The sequence below is a fragment of the Rhagoletis pomonella genome, unplaced genomic scaffold (assembly GCF_013731165.1).
Source record: "Rhagoletis pomonella isolate Grant_MI unplaced genomic scaffold, Rhpom_1.0 Rhpom_scaffold_00010, whole genome shotgun sequence".
Lineage (NCBI taxonomy): Eukaryota > Metazoa > Arthropoda > Insecta > Diptera > Tephritidae > Rhagoletis > Rhagoletis pomonella.
In genome coordinates, this window is record NW_023458564.1 from 31,281,155 (window position 1) to 31,294,055 (window position 12,901).

Sequence of the window (12,901 nt, forward strand, 5' to 3'; positions counted from 1 at the left end):
GTTTTTTAGTTGAGTTACCAGAGTTTCCTAAAATATTGATAGAAAGTTCTGTTCCACCAAACCACAAATGCATCCATTGGGGTCTCCGTAACTTACCAAAGGTTTAAGGTTAGGTTAAGTTAAAGATAGGTGTTTAGTGTTGCCAGTTGAAGTTAGATTTTAGACGTTAAAAGATGTCAACGGGTTTTGCAAATTTCAGTAGTACTCTACATTTGAGATACCTCCTAACTTCTAGAACTGTGTCGTGTTTTGGACTGTGCGAAACATCGACATAAACGATGCTCTAAGGTTTCTTTGGTCTGCCGCTAACGACATTTCCGGCACCTGTCCACGTTAGCGATGCCCATTATTTGTGCATGAGCAGCCAGCAGGATATGTCCAGTAAGCGATGCGGTGGCAACACTATACTATTTCCTGGATGCCGTAATAAGAAGGGCGTGTGGTTGGTTTCGCTGTTTTCGCAAATAATGTTTGCGGTTTTGCAGGTCGTTAACTCATTCCATCCAGCCCCGAGTGGCCTAGTCATAATGTCGTCTATTTCGTTATGCAATTATTGGTGGGGTCTATGAATTTTGCTTGTCTGTTTGACAGTCAGACTGGTAGCGCTCTTGGCACTATCATCTATCATCCAGTCTGTCAATGGCTTCCCGGCTGCGAAGGACGTTTGTAGATTAAATACTAAAAGAGGTAAATGCTTAATTGCCGCCTGACTGTCTACGTATAAGTGTCCTCATAGCGATAACCTCTGCTTGAAATATGTTGCAATGGTAAAGTAACCCTACTGTCTCCTGGCGTCCAGCTCCTGGCAGTTAGAGCCGTCCGTGAAAATACCGAGGGATATCCGGCTAGGTTTTATTCCCTTGCTCCATTCCTCCTCCTCAATCCTTGCACGAAACCTTCGTTCCCAATTAAAGCAAGGTGGCATATAATCTGTTCTGGTACTTATGAATTTTTTGGCATCGTTTGTGTCAAGAATTTTTTGCAGCGTTCATAGGAGGAATGAGGTTAGCCTTATGGGTGTATACTCCTTTGAGGAAACTGGGTTGTTCTTGCCTGCCTTGGTTATAAAAACAACCCTCTATTCTCTCCATAGTACCGGCGCATAGCCCAGCCTCTAATAATAAAAAATATCGACTTCAGCCATGATACAACTTTGGAGCAAGGCTGGAAATATTCCGTCGACTCCTGGAGATTTGTGAGGTTCAAAACTATTGATTTCCCCTTCTACTAAGGATAAAATTATAACGTTTTGCGGGGTGCAACCCGCTATATCTCTCCAGCTGTCGAGGTTTGTGGAGTCCAAGCGACACAGAAAGTTGGTATTGACCAGGCCTTCTAACGACTCCTTACTTGAATTTGTACAATCCACCCAACTCTTACGTATAAGGTGTGGCATGCTTGCAATCTAGGTTAGGTATTTCTTTAGCTTTCCCAACTTGTTTGTTCCCTCCAAGTTATCACAGAAGTACCTCCGGGATTTTTTCTTTGCCTTTCGCACTTTTCTTTAATATGTTTTAAGTAAGTTCTAATACGGATGTAGGTAAAGCATTGAGTGGGACGAGACAGAAGTTGCTGGAGGCAGAGATCTGAGCCCCTGTATCTTTCCAATGCCGCAGGATAGTACGCCACCATTGCCTTTGTTGAAGAGATTCTATAACGTTAAGTTCCCGGAGGCAAAATTCTGGTTTAAGTACAACACTGAGTCCGAACCCAAACATTGTCGAATCTGATTGCTCCAAAACTGACTCTGGGTCAGGATCTGGCATCTTCGGTCTTCCAGGTACTTGCAATCCTCAAGCGTATGGACTACGTCCCTGGGGGATAGCCAAGCTGCACTTAAGGCAATGGCCAGCCCTCTATTTCCAAACTATTTAGTTCGGCTAAGCAAGTCTCAACTAAATTATCTTGGCAAACATGGCGAGCTTGCAACATGATTTCTAGTTGTTTCTCTCATTAAGTACACGGAACTGCAGTCAACTTGTTGAACTGTGATAGGCGCCCGTGACAACTCCATTTGCCATCCTGCCATGAAAAGGAAGAGACGGGGAACGCCTTTTATGCTTCTGTCCCTGCTTTTCAAGAAATAAGTTTGAGGCATTTGGCCGCGATGCGTTGAGAGACGAACACTTTAACTCTTATATGTATACCCAAAAATCTACTTAGGTTTATTCGTAAATCGTGCAGATTTAAAATTGATTAAAAGAGGCATGAAAACAGTATAATGGACGCCATATACTATCAGTGCTGGTTTCTGCACGCGTTGTTTTCGTGCCTGATTCCGACAAAAAACTGCTCCAGAACAACCCGGACAAATAAAAACATACGGTGAAGGCAATTAATAGATCCCGCCCTAAAGCAAACTTAGCACAGGGGATAATCTGAAACTTAATATTTCTTAAATCGTCTTCCACATCTTGCTTCCCTAGCTAAATCCTTATGATTTAGTGTCAGTTCTATAATCCCAGCTGTAAGCACATTGTTCTGCAGAGGCTATGGTCTCTTTATCAACTTAAGGAAATAATGCGTGTTGTGTGTTGTGTTGTGTTGTGTTGTGTTGTGTCGTGTTGTGTTGTGTTGTGTTGTGTTGTGTTGTGTTGTGTTGTGTTGTGTTGTGTTGTGTTGTGTTGTGTTGTGTTTTATTGTTTTGGGTTATATCGTGTTTTGTTATGTTATGTTATGTTATATTATGTTATGTTTTTCAACGCAATTCACCTCAATTCACCTCAATTCACTCCAATCAACTCAGTAAATCTCAGCTCGGCTCTGCTCTGCCCACCTCAACTCCCTCTAGTAAAATAAAAATTCTTTTCAATCAAAATCTTTTTATTTTAAATGCGTAAGTTTTTTTAGTTTTATGGGCAACATATTTGGTGAACACCAACGATATGTTTATGGCGTATGAAGTAAATACAATATTTTACATATATGGGTGTATGTATACGTTTAAAGTATGATTACCAAATTTCAGTATACAAATAAAAAAATAGCGAAATCTTAAACCCAAAATATTTAAGTTAGTATAACAATTGAAGCCTCAACAATATAGTACGAATATATTATGTACAAATTTATATATTGAATATGTATATGAGTGAATGATTGACACCCGCCAGTGGCAAGCAATTATGCAACTTTCTATTGGCGTCTTCGCAGTATATCCCAAATATCAATCAGATAGCTTGGTGACGACGACAATAAACACCATTTCGAATTTAATTTTACTCTCCTGTCATCATTTCCATGAACTCTGCAATAATAAAGTAAAATTTTATAATAAATAAATAAAAATATGTATGCAATACTGTAGATATGAATGTATACTACGGTGGTCCAAAAAAAAAAGTAAAGTCGGAATTTTAAAGCTCTCACCCCCTATACCAGAAAAATATACCCCTGCACTACCCATAAAACGGAGTTTTCATACCGCACATCATATATCAGAAAATATTTTTCATAGACTACAGGAACTTGGTATAGATACATATAAATAGTATAGATACAGATAAATTCGACTTGAATTAAGGGAATAATTAATTTGAAGATTATTTTAAAGAATGGATGACAAGAGGCTTAAAAAGTTGTAGTTTGAAAGTATTTTTGAAAGGGTTGCCACCTGTTCGAAAAGATAAATTTAAATTAATTATTAGCAAGCTATCTGAAAAATGTATATATGGGTGTCTTATGAAAGACTGCTAAGAAACCTTCAGATTGAACATTTAAAATATTACTGAGGTGTTTTACAAGCGGTGCTACCCGTTTAAAAATTTAATTCATTTAATTTAAATTAATTACTTCAATACGGGCATAAATCGAAATGTTCTTGATAAGGGCTTCAGTTCATGTATGAGGATTTTGAATTAAAGGAATTTTATAATTGGAATATGTATCACAATATGGACGTCAGATAAGAGGGAATTAATAGGGTTTTAATAGGAAAATATTTCGAAGAGGGTTGCCACCTGTTTTAAAAGTCGAGTTCAAATTAGAAATGTTCAGCTTGAACATGTAGAGTTTTCTGAGGTTTTTGAAGAGGGTTGCCACCTGTTTTAAATCTGAGTTCGAATACAATTATATTATGTTTAATGAGTTATTACAAACTAGGTTTTAATCGGAAGAGTCTTGAAAAGGCTTTATTTCTATGCAACATATGTGTAGCAGGGACTCCACATGTTTAAAAATTCAAATTCAACTTGAATTATAGGAATTAACGGTTTCAAATGTAAAATTAAAAATTGTCAATCATTTCAATGAATTATTACAATATGGGTATCAATAGAAATGATTTTTAAATGGCTTCATTTCTAAACTACATGTACATTAGTATGAAACAGTATCACAAGAGAGAAAATTTTTAAGATATTTAAAAAATTTAAAGTCTCCTGATTTTCGCATATTTTAAGTATGTTGAGTTTAAATAAAATAAATTACACCTAATGTTGCACGTAGAAATTTCATACACTCAGCGAAGCCGGTGACACCGATCTAGTTTTATACGAAAAAAAAAAAACAATTTCTCATAAAAATAGTAGAGAATTCTTGAAAATCAATATTTTTCGATCGAAAACCTTTGTGAAAAACAAGGAGACTTTCAATAATAATAGCCAATTGTTTATTTTACCATTTTTTAATGCTAAAGATTATTTATGGGTCCCCGTTGCATTTTTTAGGTTTTTACCTATATAACAAAGAGCTAGATATTAAAAACTGGCTAAATAAACAATTGGGTATTATGTATTATTATTGGGAATTCTCCTGAAACGAACAGTTTCCGTTCGGAAAATATGGATTTTCAAGAATTCTACGAAAAATTGTTTTTTTTTTTCGTATAAAATACAAAGAAAACTTTGAGCGCTTTGAGCTATGTAACTCTAAATATTTTTTTATCTCAAACTAAAAAGGGGTATATTTTTTCGGTATAGAACCCACCTAACTGTGGGAGCATTACTTTTTTTGGACCACCATAATGTATATATGTACCTGTGTACAAATGGTTTCACTTATACATGCATATGCAAGACTGTGTGTTTCTGCAGTGTTTCCCGCATTTAAGCACTCGGATAAAAAAAATTCCCTCTTAGTAGTTCCGCTACTAGTGCAATTATAAATTTTTTATCAAATTTGTATTAAAAAATTCCTCTAAAAATTATTTTACCAAACTAAAAATGTATCTACATACATATATGCCTGCATGAAGGGCAGTACAATCTGCTTTCCATACATCTGTTAACAAAGGAAGCTTTTAAGGACAAAAACTTCGCTTTCGATATACAGACTGCTATGCGAAGCGATAATATTAGCGCTGAACAAGCTCGAAGGCGGGAACAACTTAGTTAGGCTTATCTCTTACATGCACCTCCCACCCAGCGTAAGCTGAGTAGAGGTATTCCGCAATGGGGCGATCTCTCAGCATCGTCATCATACTAAGAAATAATTGCAGTAGCACCTATTGCAGCTTAGAAAAAGAAGCTAAAAAGAGGTTGGTATAGCGGTGAACGTGGGCAACACAAAGTATCTCTTGGCAACACATAAAAAGTCTTCGACATGAACATACAACGATTTAGCTGGCTTGGACATGTTGTACGCATGAATTACGGCGCTCCGGTGAAAAGTTCCTTCAACTCCACACCCACTGATGAACTACGAGAGCAAGGGCACTTACGAGCCCAGGCAGGTGTAGAAGGACCTCTCCGCACTTGGGATGAACCACTGGCGCAAAACCGCAAAGGAGAAAGGCAGCTGGGAGCTGGTCTTTGAACGCTTTAAGTCATAGCAAAGTCCTTTTGACTGGTGGAAACCCGTGCATACTGCGGCTTAATATTCTTGCTACCCTAATGAGTTAGCTGAACTCTTTGGGGGTCGACATCAATTGCCTTCGGAAATTCATTGTTACCAACACGAATTTTTCCTAAAAACTTCATGAGGGTTTCCTGAATTTACCATTCCAAGAAAATCTATTAAGTGGTAACACAATATGCTCGGAATCAGCGATCTAAATTAGATTTGATTCTGACAAGTGAAATCTATGAAATCTAATAAAAATTCATAGCAATACTAATGTATGTAAATACATACATATCTCTTGAAAGAAAAGTTCCATCAATTTTGCACGCCCACTGACAATTTTGGATATCTACTGCAAAAAAGTCGCATGTCTAGAAAATCTAGTAAAAATAATTCAATATCTATTGCTCATCGAGTGCTAACATACACTTAATTTTTATTTCCCAACACATCAACTGTTTTTAATTAGTCAAACTACGCTAATTAACAAAACGAAAATTGTACAGTCCAAAAACACCTACGCATCCGGCGACATGAACCGTTGCCGTTTCTGATGACAGTGTTCAATCGAAATTCGGAGACAATAAAAGTGTCGCTCGTAAAACATGTAGATACGTACTATGTATGCATATTTGTATATGTATCTATATACATACATATGTGTATTAATTAGAGGCATACTAAATGCCGTTCTTTATAACTTTTATTTAATAATTTTTCCGTTGAACTTGTTTCGCTCATGATTTTTCGGACAAAAATTGGTGCTGAAACCTGAACTTTTGATTTCCCTTCTACCCGAGCTCAACCAAAATTTCATTTTGCCCTCAACACGCACTTGACCATTTACAAATCCGTAGAATCGTCTATTTTTCTAGAGAGGTTAGTTTATCGAATGACCTTGCGTCTAGAAGCGCGTAAGACCCATTCGCATACACACACAAACAGATCGAACCCCTAGTACGTTCAGATTTTTAGCAATATTTTTACCATCAAAGTCCACTGTGCCAGAACCATCCGAGTCGATCTCCTCGATCATAATATCAAGCTCTGCTTCGGTCAATTGATCGTCCAACTCTCTGAGAATTTCTTTTAAGCAAGATGTAGGAATAAATCCATTGCCTTGTTTATCATAAAGACGGAAGGCTTCGCGCAATTCCTTTTGCATAGCTTCAGAATCTTCTTCAACGATAAATTTGGCAGCCAGTTGTACGAACTCTTCGAACTCCAAACGACCTGATTCTGGAAACGAAAAGATTAAGCAAAAAAAAAACTCTCAGTTAATAGAAAATAAAACTAAATCATTGTCAGAGGAATGACTAAATACATAAGTTAATAAAAATAAATTATTTACTAATATACTTTGCTCAAATGGAACTGATTTTCCAATAAAAAAAATCTGTAATGAAGATAACGTAGGGGGGGGGGGAGGGGGGCTCTTAGTTTTCGAGTAAATCTATAAGAGTACATTATATGCATGACAACACGAGTAGTAAGCCAAAAATGAATGCGAGGCAGAATAACAAATATTTTTAAAAAAATTTTAATTTTCTAGTAAATCTATGAAATTACTTTATACTTATGCCAACATGAATATCCAGCCAAAAATTAATGTGAGGCAAAATCAAAAAAAGGTTTTTACTAACGATCTTTCGGTTTGAAGTTGTTGAAAGATGTCCTTTGAAATTTGTATCCCTGAATATCCTTAGAAGATAGTTTTACTTGAAGTGCCTTACAAATTTGTTTGGAATAAATTTCAAACATAATTATGGCTATTTTCATGCGGTTGCATTTTGAATTTTTTTTTATATTTTTTTATGGTGAAAAGTAAGTAGTGGCGAAGCAAATTCTAATTTCGAATGTGCACCTCTTTTCGAGCAAAAAATGTCTACGCTTCCCTGAGAGTGATCCCTACATACATATGTACAAAGAGTATAAAGCCGTAAGAAATTTTTCCATGGATCGGAACCAGACAAGAACGATAGATATGTATTAGGGTGTTCCTTAAAAAAGTTTAAAATAATTTTTAAGGATCGCTACCGGGGTTTGAAAACATGTATTAAAATTTTACATAGTTGCTATATCTTATTAAAAGAATTCGTTTTGTGCTCTGGAAGGCCATATTAACTCTCCTCTATAGATGAGCTTGTTCTTAGTTTTCAGGATATCTATTTGTAAACTTGAAACTTAGAGGAAAATTTTAAGTGCTTATTTCGAAAAAAAAAAAATAAACAAAGGACAGTCTTTGGAGCGTAATATTGCATGATGAATCCATTTGTGATGACTATGGATTAATATGAATAATTTTCAATAATATGTAAATTTTAACAGATCTAAATTTTTTAAAACCCTGGTAGTGACCCTTAAATTTATTTGAAAACTTTAAAACTTTCGTGAATATCTTTATTTTGTAAATAGAACGAAATAAAGTGTTGTCCCATGTAAAATTTAGTTGTTGGAATTTAAGGAGCACCCCAATATTCACGTACAAACGCAAGCATACACATCCATATGTATGTGAATCATGATGACTTTTACTCTTTACAGATACAATAAAATATTAGGATACACAAATTTTTTCGTCGAAGCGAAAATTAATGGACTTTGTTGAAGCTATATTTTTATTTAAACGTTATTTTTAGATTTTGAAATCTAAAAAAAAACATTGTGAAAAAACCTGCTTGCGCTAAATTTATCCTCTCTCATTGCAGAAAATACATATGTACATGTGTATCTATATTCCTCAAGATTTATTTTTTTTTTAAGGCGAAAAGAAATGACCAAATTTGGGCTTTTTTATGATATTTAGCGATTTTTTTTTTTAATGCCGAAAAATAAAAAAGAAAATATGTCCATTAATTTTCCGCACAAAAATATTTGACATATTTCGTCCTTTTCTTTTTGAAAATAATAAAATCATGACTTTGATAAAATACATTCCTTTTTTCCTTAAGTTGATATTTTTTCTATTCAGTATCTGTAGTAACGCCTAAATTTAAAAAAAAAGTATTTTATAATCCCCAAAATAAAACTCTAAATAAAATTGTGTAAAATTAAAAATTTTAAATCAAAAGTATTTAATCACTTACTATCTTCATCAACTTCATCGATGAGTTCCTCCAAAATTTTCTTATCGAAGGGTTGGCCCATCAAACGCAGAATGTCCGCCACCATTTCTGTAGGGATACTACCGGTTTTCTGGTGGTCGAAGCTATTAAAAGCTTTCTGGAGCACTAAAAATATATTCACATCACTTTAAGAAAACACAATATTTATGTCGAAAAACAAACCTGCAATTTGCTCAGGTGTCAGATCTTCATCCTGCAAAACAAGGATACAAATCAATAAATGTACACATCTTCTTTTTAAAAGAAATCACCAATGCGAAACATTATAAGGAAATCCAAAAAAAAAAAACTCACCACGGAACTCATTTTCACCAAGTTTTTTTTCCTGTACTGACAAAGCGAATTATATTTTATTTTTCACACTTTGTTGTGCAGTGTACCAGAAGCTCCAACGTTCGTCCTCCAACTGGCGGTATGTTGCTCGGCACACGTTCCAAAATATCAAAGAAAATCACTCCGATCTGATAGCAACACACACACACACATACGAACGCAATGTAGGCATGGATGTACACCAAGTTTTTCCAACAATCGCATAAACATCCAGAATTGTCGGCGTTTTCACATTCAGTAATTATATGCAAATGTTATTATTGTTGTTGCGATGGAAAACGCTGTAAATTCGTGAAAAGAGCACTGCACATACGCATGAATATACATAACTACGTACTAAATACGTATGTGTGTACATTAGAGTGGTCCAAAAAGCAACATTTTATTTTTTGATGGAATACGAATATTTACCTTCAGAAATGTTCCAATAATAAAATTATGATGGAAATTTAACTTTAAAATCATCCCAAAATATGCATGAACTACGCCGAAATGAACCATAACTAGTCCCCTATTAATCCCAAAATGAATGCAAACTAGCGCGAAATGGTCCTAAAAGACACCTTAACCAGGCTCAAAATCATTTTAAATGATTCTCAAAATGACCATACACCAGCCCCAAAATGAATCCGAACCAGTCCCAGAATGTTCTAAAAATAGTCCTCAGCTAGTCTCGAAATAGTTCGGCGATCCCAAACTGGTAGTTAGTGCTGAAATGGCAATGCGCAGGTTTCGAAATAATTTCGAACTAGCCCCGAAATGGCCCTAAATTAGAGGTGAACTAGACCCCAAATGGTTCTGAAATAGCCCTGTTGCACCTCAGAAATATTCATTTGTACACACATGAAGCAATTACAGATTTACCGCCGGGTTACACAAGAAGCAGTTACAAATTTTCTGTTGGGTTAACATAAATTATTTACATACCGAGAGCTAAACTACGGGTCTCCTCATATTCGATATTCTGCAGTTCTGGCGTGTGGCTGGAAAAAGAAAATATTATACTACCCTAATGTAGATTTGTATGTATGGATGTTTGCCGGCCAGCCTGGCTGCTAGATTGCTGGCACACGAGCATGCCACAGCGTTCTTTTGTGGATGGATCTTGTAGTGATCGCCATTTGGCATATAGTGGATTGCAGACGAACTGAGAAGCGTCTATAATGTGGGTTGAACGAGTTCTCTTACTGTCAGTTTTTACTTTCTGCATTTGTAAAGAATACGTAAATACTACATACATATCGTCTTATATGCAGTCATATGTAAATAAATACATGCAAACATATTTATACTATACATATTTATACTATACATATCATTGCTCTAAAATGTTGATAATTGCAAATGTATATATACTTTCTTTACACATAAATATATGTAGTTAGACATAACATTTGTATAGAAACAGCAGCGCGAAACTATAAGGAGTCCAAAAGCAATCCTGCTTACCATGGACAACACGATATTCTCCAAGCTGTCCCTTTTTATAACGTAGCTACATACGTGGCTACGTGGCTGACTCACCGTCTATCAAAAAGGGATTTCACAAATCCATAATGTCTGCCAACTTAGATAAAAGCAGGTGGTTTTTTATGGCACCGAGCCCAATTTTCAGCATAAATCAGATAAAAGTATTTTGACATGTTTATTGTAAAGAAGGCTATTTTAACATTTAGCCTAATTTGTACGCACGTCTCGATGGACGGGGAGGACGCTGAGACAAAGCAGCGAGTTTGTGATTTTGATGCATTGGTGACCAAAGAACGCACATACATATGTTTGATCACATTTGGATAAGTAAGCCTTCACAAGAACTCCACCGAAAGCAAATAGCCTTATCGACTTCGCCCCAGTATAAGTAATCACCAGGGAACGGATTTTATGGAAATTGCCATTTTTCTGCTAATGGAATAGGGTATAATTGATTAAGAATGTCCACGATTTAGCTTTCCCTGATTCCATATACATACAGGGTGTCCCAGAAGTAACCTGCCAAACTTGAGGAGAAGGCAAAAGCAAAACTTTTTCAGGTAAAAGTGTCACCGTTTTTTGAAATATTTAAATTTTTTTTAATTAAAGAAAAAGCGTGCCCTTTCAAGTATTTTCTTTAACTGCATCTACAAACAAGGCTATACTTAGTAAATTTTTTATGTAAAATACTTCCAGGTAGTTGCTTACCCATATTCAAATGCAATTTTTAACTTTTTGATATTTTCTTCCCCAAGTTTGACTATCTCTGGTGAAAAAAATGTACTGAGCTATAACTTTACATTACATAAAAAAATTGCCCATTTAATAAAGATTTCAGAAAGGTTCCACTCTTTCTTTTTCGAATAGAAAAAAAAAGTTATAGCCGCTTTTGTGGGCAAAGGACTGAGCCACGCTAGAATGTATTTAATAGATTAAAATTTAAGTTGCTCTTGTTACCGACCAATGACATGCTAAATAGTACAAAGGTACGTTATTACCTGCTCCTGACATTATTTTGTGTTACTTACCGGAATTAGTGAAAGTGGATTTTGTGAAATTGGACCCTTCGAACATTGTGTTATTAATACTATGACAGAGAACACGCAGTATACGTCGCATGAATATGCGGATATTCACCTAATTTACGGTGAAGCTTGCTGTAATGCCAGAGCTGCTCAAAGACTCTATGCAGAGCGATACCCAAATCGTCGGCATCCGGGTCGTGAAGTATTCCCTCGCACTTTTACCTGAAAATTTTTTGCTTATCAGGGAGCCGACCACCCCACCTGCCTTCTCCTCATGTTTGGCAGGTTACTTCTGGGACACCCTGTATATACATTAGATGTTGCCTTTTATTTGCCTTTCTACCTTTAAAAAAAAGTAATAAATAATTATGTTTTTTATTTAATAGTAAAAAATAAATGCCCCGTTTCGAAAAAAGCGCTACCAAAATTAGTATGTATAGAAAACCGCAGTGTGTATGTAGTAGTGAAATACTGAAGCAAACATTAATGGTGATTTCGCTTCTCCCAAAAAATGTTGGCCTTCTACGGTGCAAAATATGTTTGATCTTACACTCAACTCTGCAAACGGCATGTTTTTGCCTTCTTGCCCTTGTCTAGCTCCCCCATTGGATAATATATTCGTTTTATGTAACCATATGGTTTTCAGGGCTACGATCGCCCCTGGCAAAACTGTAAAGGGCGGAGAATGTGGCTTTTTTGCCTTACATGAGTATGACATTTTAAGAACCGTACACAAAATTTATTTTTCATTACATTAGTGGTATTCACCAAAGTGAGCAAGTGGCCTGGCCGTCTGGCAAAAGAGTAGATCAGCTCAAGCAACGACTATTGTCAACAATCATCTACTCTTCGGTCAGAGTGCCAGGCTACTTGCTCAATTCGGTGAATACCACTATTGCGAAGCGGCTTATAGAAGCGCAGGGACCTATTGCCAAATTGGTGCTGGAAAAGCCGTTTTCTCAGCTAATGTAGGCTTGGAGACAAAACGGTGTGTGGATAAAATTGTTAAGGGCGAGGAAAAAGCCCTTATTCCTCATAATATGAAAGTTTTAAACGTTTCATATTTAAATTGGGCGCCGCTTGTATCAACTCACGTCGAGCGCACGTTTAGTACATTCAAGGCTTTTCTTCGCGAAAATCATATGAAAATGCTGCCAGAAAACTTCA

At 36.0% G+C, this 12,901-nt stretch overlaps 1 protein-coding gene across 1 annotated transcript; it reads right to left on the reverse strand.

Annotated features, from left to right (window-relative positions):
* Positions 1 to 2,802: 2,802 nt before the first annotated feature.
* LOC118746230 (troponin C) lies at positions 2,803 to 9,339 on the reverse strand. Its single transcript, XM_036480059.1, has 5 exons — positions 9,201 to 9,339; positions 9,069 to 9,099; positions 8,868 to 9,011; positions 6,769 to 7,020; positions 2,803 to 3,247 (listed from the first exon to the last, which is right to left on the reverse strand). Exons 1-5 carry the CDS (start codon positions 9,210 to 9,212, stop codon positions 3,219 to 3,221), a joined length of 468 nt encoding a protein of 155 aa, XP_036335952.1. The 5' UTR covers positions 9,213 to 9,339; the 3' UTR covers positions 2,803 to 3,218.
* Positions 9,340 to 12,901: the final 3,562 nt, after the last annotated feature.

Coding starts and splice junctions, on each gene's coding strand:
- LOC118746230 (XM_036480059.1), bottom strand. Junction 9,012..9,068: donor GACACCTGAGCAAATTGCAG/GTTTGTTTTTCG, acceptor ATATATTTTTAG/TGCTCCAGAAAGCTTTTAAT. Junction 3,248..6,768: donor TGGCACAGTGGACTTTGATG/GTAAAAATATTG, acceptor TTATTATTGCAG/AGTTCATGGAAATGATGACA.